The sequence below is a fragment of the Mauremys mutica genome, chromosome 1 (genome assembly GCF_020497125.1).
Source record: "Mauremys mutica isolate MM-2020 ecotype Southern chromosome 1, ASM2049712v1, whole genome shotgun sequence".
Lineage (NCBI taxonomy): Eukaryota > Metazoa > Chordata > Testudines > Geoemydidae > Mauremys > Mauremys mutica.
Genome location: NC_059072.1, coordinates 229,513,422 through 229,533,341, shown reverse-complemented (window position 1 = coordinate 229,533,341; position 19,920 = coordinate 229,513,422). Strand labels below are relative to the sequence as shown.

General features: G+C 45.1%; 2 protein-coding genes across 9 annotated transcripts in view; one reads left to right on the top strand and one right to left on the bottom strand.

Annotated features, from left to right (window-relative positions):
* Window positions 1–1,424: 1,424 nt before the first annotated feature.
* Window positions 1,425–13,005, bottom strand: TRAPPC2 (trafficking protein particle complex subunit 2). Of its 3 annotated transcripts, none has more exons than XM_045030524.1 (5): window positions 12,869–13,005; window positions 11,415–11,525; window positions 6,593–6,737; window positions 5,551–5,636; window positions 1,425–2,880 (listed from the first exon to the last, which is right to left on the bottom strand). In XM_045030524.1, exons 2-5 carry the CDS (start codon window positions 11,505–11,507, stop codon window positions 2,782–2,784), a joined length of 423 nt encoding a protein of 140 aa, XP_044886459.1. In that variant the 5' UTR covers window positions 11,508–11,525; window positions 12,869–13,005; the 3' UTR covers window positions 1,425–2,781. The 3 variants fall into 3 exon arrangements, with proteins under 3 accessions (XP_044886459.1, XP_044886530.1, XP_044886611.1); XM_045030595.1 differs by lacking the exon at window positions 12,869–13,005 and adding an exon at window positions 12,447–12,465; XM_045030676.1 differs by lacking the exon at window positions 12,869–13,005 and adding an exon at window positions 12,094–12,112.
* The window catches only part of OFD1 (OFD1 centriole and centriolar satellite protein), a 60,836-nt gene continuing 53,920 nt past the window's right edge, over window positions 13,005–19,920 (top strand). For 5 of the 6 annotated variants that reach the window (XM_045029672.1, XM_045029587.1, XM_045029277.1 and 2 more), the window contains exons 1-5: window positions 13,005–13,139; window positions 13,658–13,759; window positions 17,036–17,236; window positions 17,842–17,910; window positions 17,999–18,029. In XM_045029672.1, coding sequence (XP_044885607.1) covers window positions 13,664–13,759; window positions 17,036–17,236; window positions 17,842–17,910; window positions 17,999–18,029 — 397 coding nt within the window. In that variant the 5' untranslated portion in view covers window positions 13,005–13,139; window positions 13,658–13,663. Of the gene's footprint in view, window positions 13,140–13,333; window positions 13,760–17,035; window positions 17,237–17,841; window positions 17,911–17,998; window positions 18,030–19,920 lie in introns of those variants that run through there. The other variant, XM_045029342.1, reaches the window with a different exon arrangement.

Here is a 19,920-nt window from a genome sequence, read left to right as displayed (position 1 = left end):
CAAGCCTCTGAGTGCGACCCTCCCTTAAATATATTAAAAGGTGTTTTTAATTTATAACACCATTATAAATGCTGGAGGCAAAGCAGGGTTTGGGGTGGAGGCTGACAACTTGTGCCCCTCCCATGTAATAACCTTAGCACCCCTCAAAGGGTCACAAGGTTATTACATGGGAGGGGCACAACTCCCAGTTTGAGAGCCCCTGCACTAAAAGGAAGGGTTTGTGTGTTTGACAAAGTAACAAATATTTAACTACAGTGGAACTTCAGAGTTACAGACACTGTGGGAATGGAGGTTGTCTGTAACTCTGAAATGTTCACAACTCTGATTCAGCAGCTTACACTCCAGGCCAAGTTTCAGCAGCAGCTGAGCTCCTTACTCAACCTGGTATAAGTTTGCAAGCTTGTCCTCTTGCCAGCAGGTGGGGTGGGGGGAGAGAGGAGGATCAAGGGGTTAAAAGGTGTCCCCTTCCTGGCAGGGGCAGCAGTGAAAGCAATGCAGACCCCCACTGCTGTTCCACTGACTCAAGCATGTAGGGGTGGGGACAGACAGCCCAGATGTCCCATCCTGAAGATGCAATATAGGCATAATAGAGTATTTACTTTTTTTTTTTACTCTGCTGCTGCCTGATTGGTTACTTCTGGTTTCACATAGCCTCCAGGAGCCTGGTGAGTCTGTAAATCTGGTGTTTGTATCTTTGAGGTTCTACCATATACCACAAGAAAAGCCCTATAGTCTCACACATGAATTCTCAGCAAACAAAGGAACTCTTTAGGCCTATAAAGCCCCCCATTCAAACAATGTGGGGGTATTTTATTTTTTAACAAAGGAATAGGGAATTTTAAATCTGAAACAAATATACAAACTAGCCCTACTGTAGCTGTACACTAAATACTACTGAATTTAAAATTGAAATTAAATCAGCTCATACAGTTGATCACTTCTAAAACAGTTCCCCATCTGCTATGTACATAAGTTAGAATGAAATAATTGCCATTGGAACTTTAGACTGGAGTGAAAAGAATAGGTTCAACAAACCAACTGTTTAACATTACTTTATAACTAAGATGTGCTAAGAAAATAGTAGGTGCAGCCTATAATGAGAAGACAGTTTTTCAAATATATTCCAAATGAGAAATCAGTCTCCCAATATCAAAACAAGACTGGTTTTCCACTTTAAACTTTTTTAAAAAGTCAGTATAAGATTAAATTGTCTTCAGAATCTCTACCTGTTGGTTTCAGATTTTACCTTTTACATCTACTGTGATACAGCAGCCTGGCAAAAACACAGAGCTTTATTATACAAGTCTATAAGTAACAATGGAGCAAGGATGTCCTTAAGGGGAAAAAAAATAATCTTTTACCACATCATAAAATGGTCTCCTTTCAACTCATTTGTCATATGTGCAGTTGAAGTGTTCACACCATGCAATGTCAAATAATTTTATTTGAAAAAAACAGCAGGACCTCTTGATATCTTCCATTGTTCCTGGGACATTTTAGAAATAAGCATAGTTCTTAAAAAATGAGGATTGGATAAATATACAGCTAAAACAATTTAAATAACCAATTTAAATGGACAATGCAAAATGTTTCTGAAACAACCAGGCCTTCAGTCGCTTATGAGGTCTTTCACATATTTAATAAGCTAATGCGAAGAGAAATGTTTATATAATATGCAAAATAATGGACATATACTGTAAACTGAACCAAAGTATCTTAGCATTATTTAGCTATGTATCTGCTTTCTATATTATGCTATTTTAAAATTATTCAATATTTTGGAATGACAGTATAAAGATACCTGTTTTCAAAAGTTACTCTATTTTGTAGTGCAGAACAGTAAACAGAATGGTCCAAACTCTGCCTTGCACCCTAGACAACCTTAAAAAATAGTTCAAGTTCCCTATTCAGGAGGGTGCTTCAACACTCAAATTCTATTTACTTCAGTAGAACTTAAGTATATGATTAAGTGCTGTCTTGAAAAGAAATAGCTTAAGTTAGTGAAGAATGTCTGTAAATCTTTTTATATATTTTCTTTATTCCTTCACAATGTGCAGGTATAGGTTTTTTGCATCAACCATGCAGTACATTGTTCAGCAGTTTTGATCTTATAAAAAAAGCTGAGAGTTGCTGACTTATTGGAAAATAGTATGGCAAGGTCTTAATTGCTAGCCCCAGATGTTTCTTTAACCACTGCATTCTGGGATGCATCTCTGTGAGCTCACATGACAGGGAGAGGGGGGAATTAGTCTGGTATTGTGCTGTGCAAGAGTTTCTTATTTAAGGACTGTGACAAACATAGCAAGCTTTAATCTTACTAAGTTAACGTATTTCTCCCTTTAGACCTAACAATTAAGAACTTCCCTCTTCTTTGTGCTAAGTCATACAATTGTGAAATATACCCCCCCCCCCCATACACACAAGCTTTTTTGCATTTAGATCTGATTTCTTTCCAACAGGCTCCATAAACAGAAGAGATCCGCTTTTCATCTCAGCATTGATAAGGCAACCATGATACACTGATGCCTCTAACTTTGGAATACAGCAACTGAATTGCTACCACTGTTTAACACTTTAACATATGGCAACTGGAAGGATTTTTATAGTATTTCTCATAACCCCAAAAGCTGAATTGGTTTTTAGTTGTCACTGGAAAAAAAATTATGGGGCATCTAATTTATCTTAAGTCTTCAAAAAGATGTCAAACATGCTGAAAACATGCCAGGTTATTTAAGTTAATTACAGTTCAGATATTCATGAAGATACAGTGTATTAAAGTATTCAGCTTAAAAGATGTTTTTTTCCAAGAAATTGCACTTTTCTGTCAAATGCACTCGATCGAACAGGAGAATTGGGTTCATAGAATGGATTCATTGCAAACTGAGGAAAAAGGAGAGAGACTCATCAATAAACAGACTGTTTTGAACTACAAAGAAACAGAGAAATAATTTGCATCCGAAGAAATGGGTATTCACCCACGAAAGCTCATGCTGCAAAACGTCTGTTAGTCTATAAGGTGCCACAGGATTCTTTGCTGCTTCTACAGAACCAGACTAACACGGCTACCCCTCTGATACCAGAGAAATAATTAATATTCTTCAGCTCTTAGAGAACAAATTACTAAAAGCTCTACATTGAACCTTAGCACCAGTTTTTAAGCAGAAATCCATAGTGATTGAGCATTGCTCTGAGGCTTAGCTGACTTTCTTCCTCTCAGTGTACTATTGCAGCTGCTGGAACCATTTTAATAAGACATGGTATTATTTGTTTAAATAAAGACAGTTATCAGACCCCAAATATTAGTTTTTTTCTCCATACCTTAATATTAATTTGACCAAGCTGAGAGGCAAATCTAAGACGCTGTAATTTACATCTGATGCCTCCCACCTCCATGTGTATATTACAAGAGTTTAGACAAACCAGGGTGCAATCCAGCCCAGTGAGGAGCTGTCAACATCTGCCCCGCAACTGTAGGTGCCTCACAATGCTTTCTATTGTAGCTCCCAAGCTGGGCTGCTCACAAACAGTAGGCAGGTCGCATCCTGAGTGTCTGTAGAGCCACAGCCTTAGTCCTGCAACTCTAACCCCAGCAGTCTGCCAGCAACACTCCAGTCACACACTGGCTGCCAGCAGCCTCAGTTACGACCTGCAGGGCAACCCCCAACACACACCCAGTCCTGAATTTTCCCCCAAAATGTGTGTTCTGAACTGTCCAGCCCTCTTCTGGACAGTTCAGATATTAGAGGCTTGTTGCCCCTGTAGGGGGGTCAATATGCAACTGTTTGCTACTTTAACTGGAGTTACCTAAACAGTTCAGTTTAAACACTGGATTAGTTTTGATTAAAAATAAAAAGCTTAACTACAAAGAGCTACATTTTAAGTAAGTAGAAATATAAGATAGTGAAGTCACAAATGGTTACAAGAGAAATAAAGATAAAATGCTTCCTAGTAGCTAAAATTTAACAGAGTAGACTTGGCTCACGGTAAAATCCTTACCACACGCTCCCAGTAATATCGCTCACTAAAATCTTAAGACAGGATCCTCCCCCTCCCCACCTAGGGTAACCAGGTGTCTGGTTATCGACTGGAAAGTCCAGTCAAAAAGGGGATCCGGCAGTGTGTAATCAGATGTACTGATGAGAGACAAAGTCCAGTTACTGCAGGTAGGAGGGAAGTGACAGCCTCTTGTCTGGTCCTGACGTGGTGGCTCCTGGGGCAACACACATGCACCTTGGGCAGCTGCGTTGAGGAGCCTGGTTTGCAGGGCTGCAGCAGAGGACAGAGTGTGGGGGCCCACTGTGAGTGGGGTTAGGGGCTGCCAGCAGGTATAGAATGAATGCGAGCTGCCCCGCCACCAGTGCTTCCCCCAGCTATGTTCTGGGGCAGGGAGGGCTTGAATGGGCAGGGAAGAGGGCTACTGGGCAGGCAACACAGAGGGAGGTGGAGGCTGACATGCAGGAGAGTCATGTCCTAGCTTGCCAGTGGGGCTGCCTGGCTGTAGTGCTCTTCTGATCTGCACTTCCAGGTTGCCTGTTGAAGCTGGGGTTTGCAAGTCCCTTGGGGCTGTTCACACTGGAGTTGAGGGGAGCAAGCAGGGGAAGGGGCCTCAAGGGAAGAGGCAGAGCAGGGCTGGAGCCTCAGAGGAGTCCAGTTTTCAGACATTAGAAAGTTGACCACCCTCCCCCCACCCAAAGTCAAAGGGCTGGTTCCTTTGTCATCTGAAGTGAAAAAGAGTGTGTGAGAGAGAGGTCACGGGGATGGTTTTGCCCCTCACTTTTGTAGCCTAGTCCCCCTTTGGTAAAAGAGTCCCTACGGTTTGCTTCCTAACATGCAGATTGATCTGTTCCTGCCCCTCTTCATTGCCAATGAATGGCCACCTGACAAGTGGCTGCTCATCAACTTTGATGAAACCTGGTTAGAGGGTATCAGCTTTTCCTTTGTCTTTGAGGAACAGATTTACATTCTCCCCAGACTTGTCTGGTAAACACACAGTCATAATTTCATCTTATGTTCATAACTCTTAGTACACATTGTGTACTTACATTTTATCATATTACTGGTCAGTTATTAGTTGTAAAATGATACCTCACAAGGAATATTTTATACAAAGATTACTACAACAGCATGTAAGGGGTTAATACAGGATCGATTCAGCCACACAAACTCCCTTAGACTTTCAACCTCTAATGTATCATCTCTAAATTTCACCCACAGGAGTTGAGAAGATGCAATTTACACCATTTTTGGCTCACCCCTAAATTATCACTAAATCTTAGTGATAATAACTTCACTCAGAAATGAAGGCCTCCCCATGGCTAGAACTGCTTATAATGCTGTGTCAATTAAAACTGCTAAGAGTAAGTCTAATAGACACATGTTAACTACCCTGGCTACAGGGGCTGGGTCTAGATAGGGCTTCCAGTGCAATTAACTCTAGTACAGCTGCACCTGTGGCAATGGTGGGAAATTTTCCCTAATGTAGACATTGCTTAAGTGTGTATGGTAGAACACACTTTAAAATTGTACACAAAATCATAAGATAATTCTTACCTTTATATACAAGTCGTAGACATCACTAAAGAAATTTTTAATTCCATCTTCTTGTCTTACATCATGAAGCATAATAAATCTCATATGTGGAACAATTAAGGAAGCAATTTTCCTTCCAAAAATTTAAGATTAACTGTTAGTGACTCTCTGCTCTTCCCTCCCTCCAAGTAGTTTTATAACCAACACTAAATTTGCAAAACTAATGAAAAATCGGACATGGTATTTGATTGAGGCAAGCACTCACAGCTCAATGCAGCACATGCTTACACCTGAATTTTATATATGCAAGACAGTGTTCTTTGGAAGCTACAATTTAAAGAGGTATCTCCAGGCACATTAACTGTAGGAAGCATTACATTTCAATCTGTAATTAAACTTCCCATGCTTTTGGGAGCAAAAAGTATCACTCCCTCATTCAAGTCTTTATTTTCTAAAGAATATCCAGATTTTGAAGAGATTTTTTTTTAAATACAAAGTAATGTTTCCATGTACCTCAAATTAGAATACATTGTCAAACAAATATAATCACTATTTTTACAACACACATGGCAATTAACACCTGGTTTCTGATATCCAAATCAAGTCAGTACATCTAAATGACCTGAAAAAACTATCCTTTTTTGACTGGATGTGTAGAGACCACCAACAGGCATGTATAGTTATAGCCAAGCCTCTTATTTGCAGGTTTCAAAAAGGGGTTGGAATTACAGAAAACTGTATGGGCAGGAACAGATCTCTCTATTGTTCCTTTCCTGGTGTTATCTTTATAAAACTTATTCCTCTGCTCAGGGCAATCGCCCTTAGGGTCTTTCTTTTGCCCACCCAATCCTCCATCCCCCCTCCAAATTAAGATCCATTGCTGTCCCTCCCACTTAGTCCCATCTTTTTAGAAGTGATCTTCCTCTGACAAACTTCATCCAGATGTTGCGGACTATCTCTAACCTATCTTCCAGTAAAAACAGCAGAATTAGTTCTGCTCTAGAATTGTTTCATTTAACTTATCACTTGCTGGCAAAAGTGAATAAATACAGAGAAAGGATATGTCCTGCAGTGACAAAAGCAGAAACAAACCATTCATTAAACTTGTCCACTGTCTTCAGGTACATGTTGTTAGACAGCCACATGTTCTCGTCTACTAGGTCAAGAGCAGCATGAGCTATGAACTGGTTGAGATGACGATGATCATCCTGATATGGAAAACAGAATGAGCTATTTCATACAAGTAAAATCTAAATAAGAATAATCTACCAGCTGCTGTAATAGCTGTACATTTTCTTACATTTTGTACCCTCAACCTTTCTTCTGCAAGATATAACATGGTATTTAATGAAATACAAACATAATAAGATATATTCCCAATACTTTGGTGACAGAAGTGAAAGACACCAGGGCATCAGAAAACAGAGAACAACTAGGGTTTTGTTTTTAATATAGTACATGTTACTGAAAGTATTGTGCAATAGATCCTAGGATTAAATATCACAGGTGTAAATAAGTGCAACTCCCTCTACGATAAATAGGAATGGCATTCACTTAATGCCACAGCAGAATTCATCCCTAACAGTGCAGTGACTATGTAAGTAAATGCAATTATGTGCTTAGCAGTAGTTCTCTCATCCTAGAATATTAAAAAAAGGTTTACTGAAAAGAAGCACTGGTCAAGACCATTCCCTAAGTGTCCAAGAGTTTAGAAACTGTGGCTGTCCTTCCAGCATACCCTATACTGAGGGAATACTGCTCATATGCTGCTCTTGCACCCACAGGTCCGCTCCATTCCTCGTGGTTTTCTCCATTTTCTGATCTCCTCACATATTATAGGAAGAGTAAAATTTGGAATGGAAATAGATTCATTGGAAGCAAAGAGTATCATCCTTCCTTCCTTCTCAGCTAGTGGGAGGAGGAAAAAAAAAAACAGAGGGGAGAAAGTGCCCTACTTTACAACAAAGAGTATGGCCAATATATGGGGCTTATCTCTTGTTTTTTGAAAGTGTGCCATGGAACCTTTAGCAACCACTAGAGACTGGCAGTAGCGTCCTTGGCTCAATGTCTTATCTGCAGGTCTGCACTTAACAGCAGACCACCTATCTACAACTACACTTACTTGTCATTACTGAGTAACAGAACAAACCGTGGAATTTACAAACCCAAATTCTGTGCTGATTTACAATACACTCCATGCAAACCATTTACCTCAATGAGATTTTACAGGCTGCAAGTCTGTGCAGAATTTGTTGGTCTATGCAAAGTGTTTTTATCGAGAAGCAGAGGCTATTTGCCAAGAGGTACCAATATCATTGGTTCTCTCTACTGTAGTGCAATTATAGTCTCAATAAGTTTATAACTTATTATTAAAATGTGACCTGAGATTATGCTTGCCTGGTTCAAACCATTTTAATTTTAGAGTGCAAAAAATGAAGTTTACTCAATTGTCAGATGCATTTCATCTAAAAAGCTCTGTTTTAGGATATATTGAAGATGCTATTCAATAATACAAATTAAACTCATTATTAAAACCTCTTTTTCATTTCACCTCTGTACTCTATGCTTTTTTTCCCTTTATGCACCCATCATCATGGTACGTGTGTTCTATCCTCATTGGAGCCATTATAGTACACATTTTCTAACCTGTATTTATTTATAAAGCTATTCAATCAGGTCAATTAACACATACACTGGAATAAGGTCTCCAAAGTTTCTCAAACTGGGGTTGCCACTTGTGTAGGGAAAGCCCCTGGCAGGCCGGGCCAGTTTGTTTACCTGCCCCATCCGCAGGTCCGGCTGATCGCGGCTCCCACTGGCTGCGGTTCGCTGCTGCAGGCCAATGGGGGCTGCTGAAAGCGGTGGCCAGTAAGTCCCTCGGCCTGTGCTGCTTCCAGCAGCTCCCATTGGCCTGGAGCAGCGAACCGCGGCCAGGGGGAGCTGCAATCGGCTGGACCTGCAGATGGGGCAGATTAACAAACTGGCCCGGCCCGCCAGGGGCTTTCCCTACCAGGGCCGCCCAGAGAATTCAGGGGGCCTGGGGCAAAGAAATTTTGGGGGCCCCTTCTATAAAAAAATTGCAATACTATATTCTCCTGGGGGCCCTTGCAGGCCCCAGGGCAAATTGCCCCACTTGCTCCCCCCCACAGGCGCCCCTGAGAAAAATAAACCTTCCACATCTCGGCACAAACCCAGTTTTGAGAAAACTTCTTTACAAGGTATCACTGGTTCTCAGCATCAGCTAGTGCTAAAAGGCACTAAAGCTCATTAAAAGGGTGGGACAAATATTTTCCATCAAAACTTTTTCTGGATCGAAAACTAGGGGTTTTTAAAAAGCAGAAAAAAATCATGGACAATGTCTGCTTTCCTTCAAAATTTGTTGTGGTTTTTTTTAATTGAAAAGCTGAAATTAGTCTGCCAAAACCTGAACATGGTTTGAGGTTTCAGAAGTGTGTGGCCAAATATTTGCTGCTTGCTGTGTTTGATTGCTTAAAGAAACAATAAAAAAATTCTGCTTAAAAAAAAAAATCCAAAACTTTTGAACCACCTCAGCTTGTAACAAACACCTGAGCCCATCCAGGCAGAGATTTTTCTAGGTTTCTGATACTCTGCTGGCTTCCTTGACTCATATCTGTCTCCATAACTTTGGGTTCATTTAGGTTAGAACATAAGAACAGCCATACTGGGTCAAACCAAAGGCCATCCTGCCCAGTATCCTGTCTACTGACAATGGCCAATGCCAAGTGCCCCAGAGGGAGTGAACCTAACAGGTAATGATCTCCTGCCATCTATCTCCACTCTCTGACAAACTGAAGCTACGGACACCATTCCTTACCCATCCTGGCTAACAGCCATTAATGGACTTAACCTCCAGGCATTTATCTGTTTCCTAGAGACTGGCTCCATGGGGTCCCTCACAAATTGAAGACTGTTACTGTGGGTTTGTCTTTAGTATAGCTTATGTACATACTCCATGAACTGAGCATTTGAGCTTGTTCCAGAATCTGGGATGAGCCCATGTTGTGAAAACTGAAATGCTCAAAATAGCACATGCATGTGAATGGACACAGGGTGCTAAAATTAAATTAATCCAGGGGTTCTCAAACTGGAGGTCAGGACCCCTCAGGAGGTCACGAGGTTATTACTGGGGGTCGCGAGCTGTCAGCCTCCACCTCAAACCCTGCTTTGCCTCCAGCATTTATAATAGTGTTAGATATACAAAAATGTGTTTTCAATTTATTGGGGGGGGGGGGGGGGTTACACTCAGATGTTTGCTATGTGAAAGGGGTCACCAGGAGAAAGGTTTGAGAACCACTGAATTAACCTCTCTGAAGCCTCAGGGAATGCAGGGGGAGGGGTGGGTCTCCCTTGGTAGGGTTGGGAAGGATAGTGCTCTTCTTGTGTGATCCCTCCCCCAGTGGCTAATTTTAAATGAAGCCACCCTCCCCTGACATGAATCTCCCTATAGCACTGAAATTAAATATAGACTATAATTTGGCATTTGAGAAGTGAACGGGATGGTAGCCCTAATGGAAAAGCTAACAGCTTGGCTCATCTGCAAGACCCAAACTGCAGAATGAGCTTTAGGATAGGGAAGGCTGTGCTTCCCAAACAGCCTGGCCCTGCCCCTTATCCGACCCCCACCCACTTCCTGCCCCCGACTGCCCGCCCCCCCTCAGAATCCCTGACCCATCCTGCTCCTTGTCCCCTCACCGTCCCCCAGAGACCCCACCCCCCCAACCACCATCCCGGGATCCCATCCCTGCTCCCTGTCCCGACCCCTATCCACCACCCCCGCTGAGTCCTGACAGACCCTCCAGAATGCCCACAATCCAACCCCCCCATTCCCTGCCCCCTGACCACCCCCTCCCTGTGCCCTGACTGTCCCCAGGACTCCCTGCCCCTTAGCCAACCTCCCCGGCCCCAGCCTCTTACCCCCGGCTCCCTCCTCACCCGGAGCCTCAGCGCATCGCTGAACAGCTGCAACGTGTCTCCGGCGCGGCCTGAGCTCCGTCCCGCTCCAAGCCGCGTGGTGAGGGGGCGGGGCTGTGAGCTCCACACAGAGCGGAGAGAGCTGAGCTCAGCCTGGAGCTCGCAGCCCCGCCCCCTCACCACGTGGCTCTGAGCGGGGCGGGGCTCAGGGGCCCCACCGGAGCCAGGCTGCAGCGGTGTCTGGGGATGCTGTTTGATGCGCTGAGGCTCTTGGAGAGGGGCGGAGGCAGCGGTAAGGTGATGGGGCGGGAGCCTCCGCTGTTCTCTTGGGGGCCCCTGCGGAGCCCGGGGCAAATTGCCCCACTTGCCCCCCCCTCTGGGCGGCCCTGTTCCCTACACAAGCAGCGACCCCAGTTTGAGAAATACTGCCTTATTCAGACCTGACCCAGTTTAAAAAAAATAAACAGGATTATCATTCAAATAGAAACTAAAGCCAGTGGTATTAACTTTGTGCTGTAATATTAATATTTAAAAGTAAAAAAAAAAGATTAGAGTAAAACTCTAAACTTAATCCTCCGCACTATCCTCTAGAACAGTGAATGACATCATATAGCTGCACTATGGAGGTGGTGAGATAAATCCAGGCTAGCATGTAACATACATCAAGCAGCAACTATAAGTAGAACTGTACATACTTGATTTAAAACAGAATCTCTGAAGATACAGAAATGTATGTGTTCTGGAGAGACAGAATGGTCTGGTGTTAAATGCATAGAAAGAGTCAGGAGCTATGGGTTCTACCTCCTGCTCTGTCAAAAGTTTTCTGTACAAACAGTAACAATACTAGTTACTTCACAGGGTTGTGGTGAGACTTTAATAATTCATGTTTGTAATGAACGTTCATCAAATAGTAACAGCTATAGATATACAAAGTATTATCAAAATCTACAAACCTTGGACTCCACTTTTCCAGAAGGTAGAAATTCCATTTCAAATACTGGATTGTCATGATGACCAACTATTACAAAGTAGAAACTTCCAGACATTGTCTTCAAAATAATGCCCTTTTCAAGAAAGAAGAGACATGCTTTACAAATGCTTCCAGACATATGAAATGTAAATGCACTCAGAAAAGTCCTAAAAAAGAGTCAGCTAATACAAAATCATATTGTATATTAAGAAGAAACCATGTCAAATAGTTTAGATAAACAAGTTTTTGTAAGAGTTTTACAAATTTAAGACATTTGTATATATTAAAACATTCCATTGCAATCTAATTCTTACAAAATTTTGCTAGCATACAACACCCTGAAGGTGTAGTTGTCTAGTAACAACCACCAAAAGTGAAAGTAAATATGGACCTGCTCCTGCAGTGACTAATGATATGCTTTTAGTGTAATAGTTCCACTAACTTCAATCCACCAACAGTATATAAAGTTAAGCACTGAGCGAGTTGTTGCAAGATTGGGGCCTAATCTATCTTTTGCCCAAAAGTGTGAAATTCTAGTTTGGTAATAAACAAGACAATCGCGCAGAGGTGGCCAACCTGAGCCTGAGAAGGAGCCAGAATTTATCAATGTACATTGCCACAGAGCCACAGTGATAAGTCACAGCCCCCCCAGCACCTCCCACCTGCCAGCAGCCCTGCAGATCAGCACCTCCAGTTGCTCCTGATAAGTAGTCAGGAGGCTCTGGGAAGGAGTGAGGGCCTGGCAGGCTGAGGGGAGAGGGTGGGAAGGGACTGAGTGGGGGCAGGGCCTGTGGCAGAGCCAGGGGTTGAGCAGTGAGCTCCCCCCAGCAAATTGGAAAGTTGGTGCTTGTAGCTCCAGCCCCGGAGTTGGTGCCTATATAAGGAGCCACATATTAACTTCTGAAGAGCCGCAAGTGGCTCCGGACCTACAGGTTGGCCAGCCCTGCAATAGCGCAAAGCAACAGGGGCACGGTCTGTTTACAATCGTGCCAGTTTCAGAGGTGGAAGTTGCTACCTGCTCTACCTTCCCCGCCCATGCCAATTTCCATCGTTTTACAGCCACCTGTGCCTGTTCCCTTGAAGGCTCCGCTCTCCGCGAAAGCTGCAGGAAAGACTCACGCTCCCGGGACGGAGGGGAGGATTACCGAGCAGCTGACCCCCCCCCCCCGGGGAACGGAGGCAGAGAGAGGGGGCTTCGGAGGGAGGTGGGGGCGTTAGCGGATCGCTCTAACCCGCCACTTCCGTGGCCCCTCCCCTGCCTCGCGTGGGGTTAATTCGCGGCCGGTGACAGACACGGGCGAGGGAGGCTCAGCGCAGCAGCCAGCCGCTGCCCCCTCCCGCGCGGGGGGCGGGGCGGGGGGGGGCTGTGACACTTCCACCGCCGCTCCTGGCAGGGGGAGGGGCGCAGATCAGGCCTCAGTCCGCCCGGCCGCTCACCCGCTGGTCCAGACGCCGCTGCACCCGGCCGACCCGCGGAGTCCCCGAACATCCGGCGCGGCCTGATGGCGTCACCCGGGCTCACTGCTCTCTGAAGGGGAACGCCCCGGCGCTCTCAGCTATCGCGAGAGCGATCGAGCACACTCGGTTCTCGCGAGGGTTCCGTCAAGGGGGCGGGGGCAGCGGCGGCGGTTGGTAACCGCCGGGCCGGACTGAGCCGCAAAGCTCAGGTCGGAGGCAGCTGCCGTTGCCGGCGCCCCGGCTCAGCGAGGTGACCTGCGCAGTCGCGCGCACTCCGGGCCGCCAGCCCCCAGCCCCTCCCTCACTGGGGCGCCCCCTGCCGGGGCCGAGTTTCGGCTGCGGGGCCCCGAAATCACCGGGGGGCGGCCCTGCCCGGCGCGGGGGCTCTCGGCGGCAGCATCTCCGCGGTGTCAGCATGAGCCCCCCCCCTCCGGACATCACCCCCACTAGGAGCCGGGCCCCACGTAGCCGTTAGCGGTTCCTAGGCTCGTTCCGGGCCGGGCTGCTAGTTCCCCTGACTCCGGGAGCTGGGGCTTTAGCGGGACACGGGGCACGCGGTGAAACCGCGGCGATTGCCCAGGCGCGCGGCAGCGACCTCCCCCCCTCCCCCAGCTGATATTTCTGTGAGGAGCCGCATCCCCCACCCCCGGGTGCCGCGGAGGTGTAACTGGTGCAGTGTGGCAGGGCCTGCTGGGCCCCACCCGTTCACTAGCGCTGGGCTGGCGTGTCTGCTGGGAAGATGAGTAATGGTGTTTTGTAACATTTTAGCTCAGGATGGCTTCTTCCGAATTTCAAGCGTTGTCCCAAGACGAACTCCGGAAAAGACTTTATCAGACATTTAAGAACCGAGGTGTTTTGGACACACTCAAGGTGTGTGTTTTGTTTTAAGCGAGCGTTACATAGCACTTGCCTCACACATGTTTCTCTGTGGCTATCTGGCACTGAAAACAATAGGCTGTTTCACAACAGTGGAATCCATGGTAGACAAACCTTTTTTGTTACATGGTCTTTTCTCTCAAGGAAAATGCATATTTTGGCCCTAATCCTGCAAGCTGATCCGTGTGTAACTTTGTCTGCATGAAGCCTTGCCAGACGCAAGAGGGTTTCACACAGGTGCAAATGCCCACCTGCATGGATTGGCTTGTGGGACTGTAGCCTTCGTTAGGAGTGTAAATGTTTCTAGACCAAAAATAAACTGTCATTTATTTACCTTTCAATTAAGCCCACCTGCCAAAATGAAAATACTTGTGCTGTCATGGTACTAGCCAGGATGGACAGGGATGGTGTCCCTAGATTCTGTTTGCCAGATGCCAGGAATAGGTGACCGGATGGATCACTTGATGATTTCCTGTTCTGTTCATTCCCTCTGGGGCACCTGGCATTGGCCACTGTCAGAAGATAGGATACTGGGCTAGATGGACCTTTGGTCTGATTCAATATGGCTGTTCTTATGCCATCTCTCTGCTGCTCTTTTAAGGATAAAATAGTTGTCTACTCTTTATAATAAAGAGTATTTAATTATAAAATATTTAATTTTTAAAATTTAACTTATTTCTCCCTTTTATAATCTTTCTTCCTGATTTCATGCTACTTTTTCTCCTGCTGCTTGAACGCATAGTCAAACGGTGGGCCATAACAATCCTTCGCCATTTGGTCCGTTCCTGTGCAGCTGCAAGGGCTTGACAGGCTGAGAGTCCAACATTGGAACAGATACACCCATATAATATGAAGTCTTTGTCTGGGCTGCTTCCACCCCTCGGTTGGTGGAAGTTTATCCCAGCTGTTACAAGCCACCAAGAGAGTGGCATTTTCCAGAACATCTGGTGGCATTCTCGCAACATGTCCAAAAAGTGCAAGATACTGTCTGTGGACAGTGGCCCCAGTAGTGTGTAGACTGGAGTGACTGTAAACATCTGCATTACAAATGAAGTCATTCCACGTTATACCGGATATATGATGTTGGAATTTTGTGTGGAAAGCCTCCAGCTTTGCCCAGTTTGGGTGGCATAGTGTCCATGTTTTGCAACCATACAGATCCTGAACTTGGTTGTCGTGCTGAGATTATGTTGGTTCCATATTGTTGTAAACGACCCATGGCAAATGCTGCTATGTCAATCCAGTGGAGAACCTTTGTGTGAGAGTTGGAGGAACTGGTGAGTATAGAACTCAAATAGCAAAAGCTGGAGACTGCTTTGACAGTTTCATTATTCAAAGAGATTGGCATCACTGATGGACTTGATCCTAGATTTTGCAGTTTTGTCTTTGACCATGAAACATGGAGGCCATCCTTAACCAACTCCTCCATTTGCTGGATGGAGAGCGTCGTGAAACCTGTCGGGGCTCTGTACTAGAACATCATCCGCATAGTCAAGGTCTGAGTGTGAGAGATTGCCAGTCTTAATTCCTATGGATCTGACAGAATGCTGCATTATGAAATCCATTGCCTGACAGAAGAGTGCAGGGGCCAAGACACAGACCTACCTGACACCAGATACTGATTTAAAAGGTGATGACATCAGATTCCTATGACATACATGGGCAGTGGTTCCATTATGCAGCTTGCTAATCAAGTCCTGCAGAATGGTTGGGACATCAGTGTCCTTTAAGGCCTTCCATAATTGGACTCGGTCAACAGAATCAAATGCAGCCTTAAGATCGACATATGCCACGTGCAGAGGCTTCTTGAACTTGCGATGTATCTCCAACAACAAGAGGAGGGCCAAAATGGCATCTAAATTGGACCTGTTCCTCGTAAAGCCTGACTGTTGGGGGCAGTGCTTCTGATGTAACGGGGGCTCCAAACACTCCAGCTACTTTTTCTCCCCTGTAATAAGTCACAGTAATAATTGTAGTGCCTAGTGGCCCCAGAGGACATCAGGGTTCCATTGTGCTAAGCACTGTACATACACACAGTAAACAGTACCTGCCCCAGAGGGCATGCACTTTAAATAGATAACCAGATAAGAGATGGGGAGAAAGGAAATATTATTCCCATGTAATGGAGAGACAACTGAAGCATGATGAGATTAAGTGCTTTGCCCAGTGGTCACAGAGGAAGCAGAACTGGGAGTTGAACCCAGATTTTTTAAGTCCCAGCAGGACTCAAGTGTATTTTTCTGAACATTTTGTGTTTGTTGTTTCCTTGTCTCTTTCCCTTGTGTTTTCACTTTCCCTATATTTTCTGTTTCTTTTTCCTTCTCTCCACTATTTCTTTTTCTCAGTCGTCTACTTCTTTTTTGTACCTTGTACCATCCATCTTTCCTAGTCTCAAGCATTTCTGCATTCATATAATCTTTACTCCATTTACCTGTCTATGTGAGAGAGAACTAGATAGTCCAGTTGCGTGGCTCCCTAGTTCCCCCCAACCCCTATCTGCAAAAGGACTAGTGGTGCGTAGACCACTCTGCTCCCTTTCCCCTCTTCTCCTCAGCAACTTCTTGGCCTGTCATTTAGTGGACTAGTGAATTTTTCAAATAAGCTGTAACTGAATATGCTGCAGTTTACACCTAAAATGTAGGTTGACCTCGCTACTTCTCTCAGGGCTGTGAAAAATTTCATGCCCTGTGCGTCTAATTAGGTCAATCTAACCCCCACTCTAGATGCAGCTAGGTCGATGGAAGAATTCTTCCATTGGCCTAGCTACTGCCTCTTACTACAGTGATGGAAAAACCACATCTGTTGCTGTACTGATTCTCTGCACTACAGCAGCATAGTTGCAGTACAGCAGTTGTGCCACTATAATGCTTGTAGTGTAGACGTACCCTGAGGCAGTAGCAGGAAGGGGGGTGGGGGTGGGAAAAGCAATTAAAATCAATTTTGAAATTTAAATGGCATCCTGGCAGAGGTTTGAGGATGATACAAATGTTTGTCTTTTGGATGAGGATAAATAGGTCATTTTAGCCCAATCTCTAATAATTATTAGAGTTAAAGACCACCTAGGCACCTTTAGAAATAGTTGAGGATGATAGACCTGGTGTCCTGAGCAATTTTCCAAATTCTATATGAGCCAACCTTAAATTAGAATTTTTTTCTTTTTGTTTCTTTACATCAGACTTTTACATTTAATATGTTGAATCCGTATGGCTTCAGGAAAGCAAAAAATTCCAGAGTTTTCTCTTTCTGTTGTTGAATTTCTGTTTTCACCAGACGCAGCTCCGAAACCAGCTAATCCATGAACTGATGCATCCAATTTTAAGTGGAGAACTTCAGCCACAAGCAGTGTCTAGTGAAGGCAGTTCATTGTTAATTGGAGCTTCTAACAGCCTGGTGGCAGATCACCTGCACAGTTGTGGCTATGAATATTCACTTTCTGTTTTCTATCCAGAAAGTGGATTAGAAAAGGAGAAGGTGAGCTCTATAATTTACTATGCAAAGGATGTGAAAGATGATATTCATATAGGACTTTGCAATCATTAACTGATCCTTCCAATATAATTTTAAAAAACCTCTGTGCAAAGGAAGAGCCAAGGGTTCACCTAGTAGTTTCAAGGCTTGTGAGTTCCATATTAGTTTGAAACTTCTAGTCCAAATTATAGCTAAGTGCCCAGATAAAGGGGTTCCACACTCAGAATACTTGTGTTGTATAGATGGAGAGTGTTCTGCAACTTTGTATTCTAAAAGGTAGCCTTGATTCAAACAGATAATTGGGATATAGTCTTTTACAGTGACAAGCCTGATGAGACAGTCTTTCTTCCTTCATTGGAATGCTCTTGAGCTGTGGAATTGGGCATTCTCTCAAGAGGTATACCTGACTGCCACTTAGCTCACATATAGGAGCCAGATAGCCTTAGCCCTGTCCCACATCTGGTCTTTGTGTGATAAAGTGGTGTATCAAATCTGTCTCAAGTGTAGCACATCCAAGGTGGATCTCTTTACCACAGCAGAGAAAAACAGGTTAATTACTTGTAATGGTCTTAACATTTTGATTTTTTTTTGCCTTCTTTTTTAAAAAGGTGTTTACTATGCAAGATCTTCTGCAACTAATTAGGATCCATCCAAAATCCAGTCTTTACAAGTCATTGGTAATGATTTTGATTCTGTAACTCTTACTTCAATTATAATTTATGATTGAATACACAGAATAAAAATCTTATCTTTTTCTCCATACAGACTTCAGGAGCTCAAAAAGAGAACAAAAAAGGTATGACATTATACAGTCAAACCCCGACATAACGCGAAATTGCATATAATACGATCACAGGTTGGCTCTCCTTTAAGGTCCAGTATAATACAGTATGGTACTGTACCAATGGTCCTCAACACCAGGGCAGGGGAGAGAAGCTGCAGCCCCGCCTGCTGGGGACAGAGAATTCCGAGGCTGCTGGCGCCGATGCTCTCTGTCCCCAGCAGGCGCAGGGCCGCAGCTTCTCTCCGGCTTCTCCAAGGCTGTGGGCGCCGGTGCTCTCTGTCTTCGGCAGGCGCGGAGCCGCGGCTTCTCTCCCGCTTCAAGAGGAGCCGTGGCTCCCTGCCTGCCGGGGACAGAGAACTCCGGGGCTGCGGGCGCCGGTGCTCTCTGTCCCCAGCAGGCGTGGGGCCCCAGTGTCTCTCCGGCTTCTCCAAGGCTGCGGGCGCCGGTGCTCTCTATCCCCGGCATGCGGGGAGCCACGGTTCCTCTTGAAGCGGGAGAGAAGCCCAGCCCCGGCAGCCCAGGAGTTCTCTGTCCCTGGCAGGTGGGGGGCCGCAGCTCCACTCCCCTGCTGGGCACTAGGCAACAGGGACACTAGGCAGTGCACCTCAATGCACCGCTTTGGGGACCACCTGACTGATTTGAAACCCCGCTATACCGCGACCCCGCACTTAGCACGATGGGATTTTTTGGACCCCAAAGGTCGCATTATAGCAAGGTTTCACTGTATTTACATATTAGGCATATAATGAGTCATCCACTTCCCCTATTTCCCCTTTTCCTTGATAGCTTAGTTTAAAATATCATATGAGCAATAGAAGCTCACTTTGTTTTATTATACCTAGATACTGAATACATTTGATTAAATGTTTGATTCTTAAAAGTTATTTATGATTATTTAGTTTAGTGACTCTTATGCTTCTATTGGGGTTTTCCCCATTTGTGGTATATATGAAATGTTAAACCTCAACTCCAAGCAAAAAAATTAAAATTCCAGTATTATAAATAAAAAAATTAAAACCTTAAATCCTGATAAATGTAAAACTTCCAAAGACCATAATATTTTATATTCTAATGCTGGGGAATTCAGATGTTCTGCATTATTTTCTATTCAATTGCATTCATATACTGTGTATGGGCCGGCACTAGTGTTCCCTCTAATTTTTTACGTCCGTGTGCTGAATGAATTTTGTTATGTGCACCAATATGGAGGTGGTGTGTGGTGGGGCTGGGGATGAGGGGTTTGGGATGTGGGAGGGGGCTCAGAGCTGGGGCAGAGGGTTGGAGTGCGGGGGAGGGGTGAGGGCTCCAGCTGGGGGTGTGGTCTCTGAGATGGAGCCGGGGATGAGCGGTTTGGGGTGCAGGCTGCCCTGGGGCTGTGTTGGGAAGAGAAGACTTTCCTGTCCTCTCTTGCCACAGCAGCTCAGGGCCGGGTGAGAGGTGCCTCTCCCCAGCCTCAGCAGCTCCAGCAGGGCTGGGCTGGGGGAGAGGTGCCTCACCATAGTCATTACAGCTCCATAGGCTGGGCAGCTCCAATGGGGCTAGGCTAGGGAGAGGGTTGCCTCTCTCCAGCTGCGGCAGCTCCAGCATGGCTGGACCAGGCCTGGGGAGAAGTGCCTCTCCCTGGCTGCAGGAGCTCTGACAGGGCTGGACTGGAGGAGGGGCGCCTCTCCCCATCAGCGCGGCCCTTGATCGCCTGCTGCGCAGCCGCACAGCTTGGAGGGAACTTAGGCTTGCACCAAGATAAACTTTCATTTATTTGCCTGTCGCTTATATACGGCACAATTTTAAAGGTAATAATAATAATAAAGGTAATAATTGGAGATATACCAATCTCTTAGAACTGGAAGGGACCTCGAAAGGTCATCGTGTCCAGCCCCCTGCCTTCACTAGCAGGACCAATTTT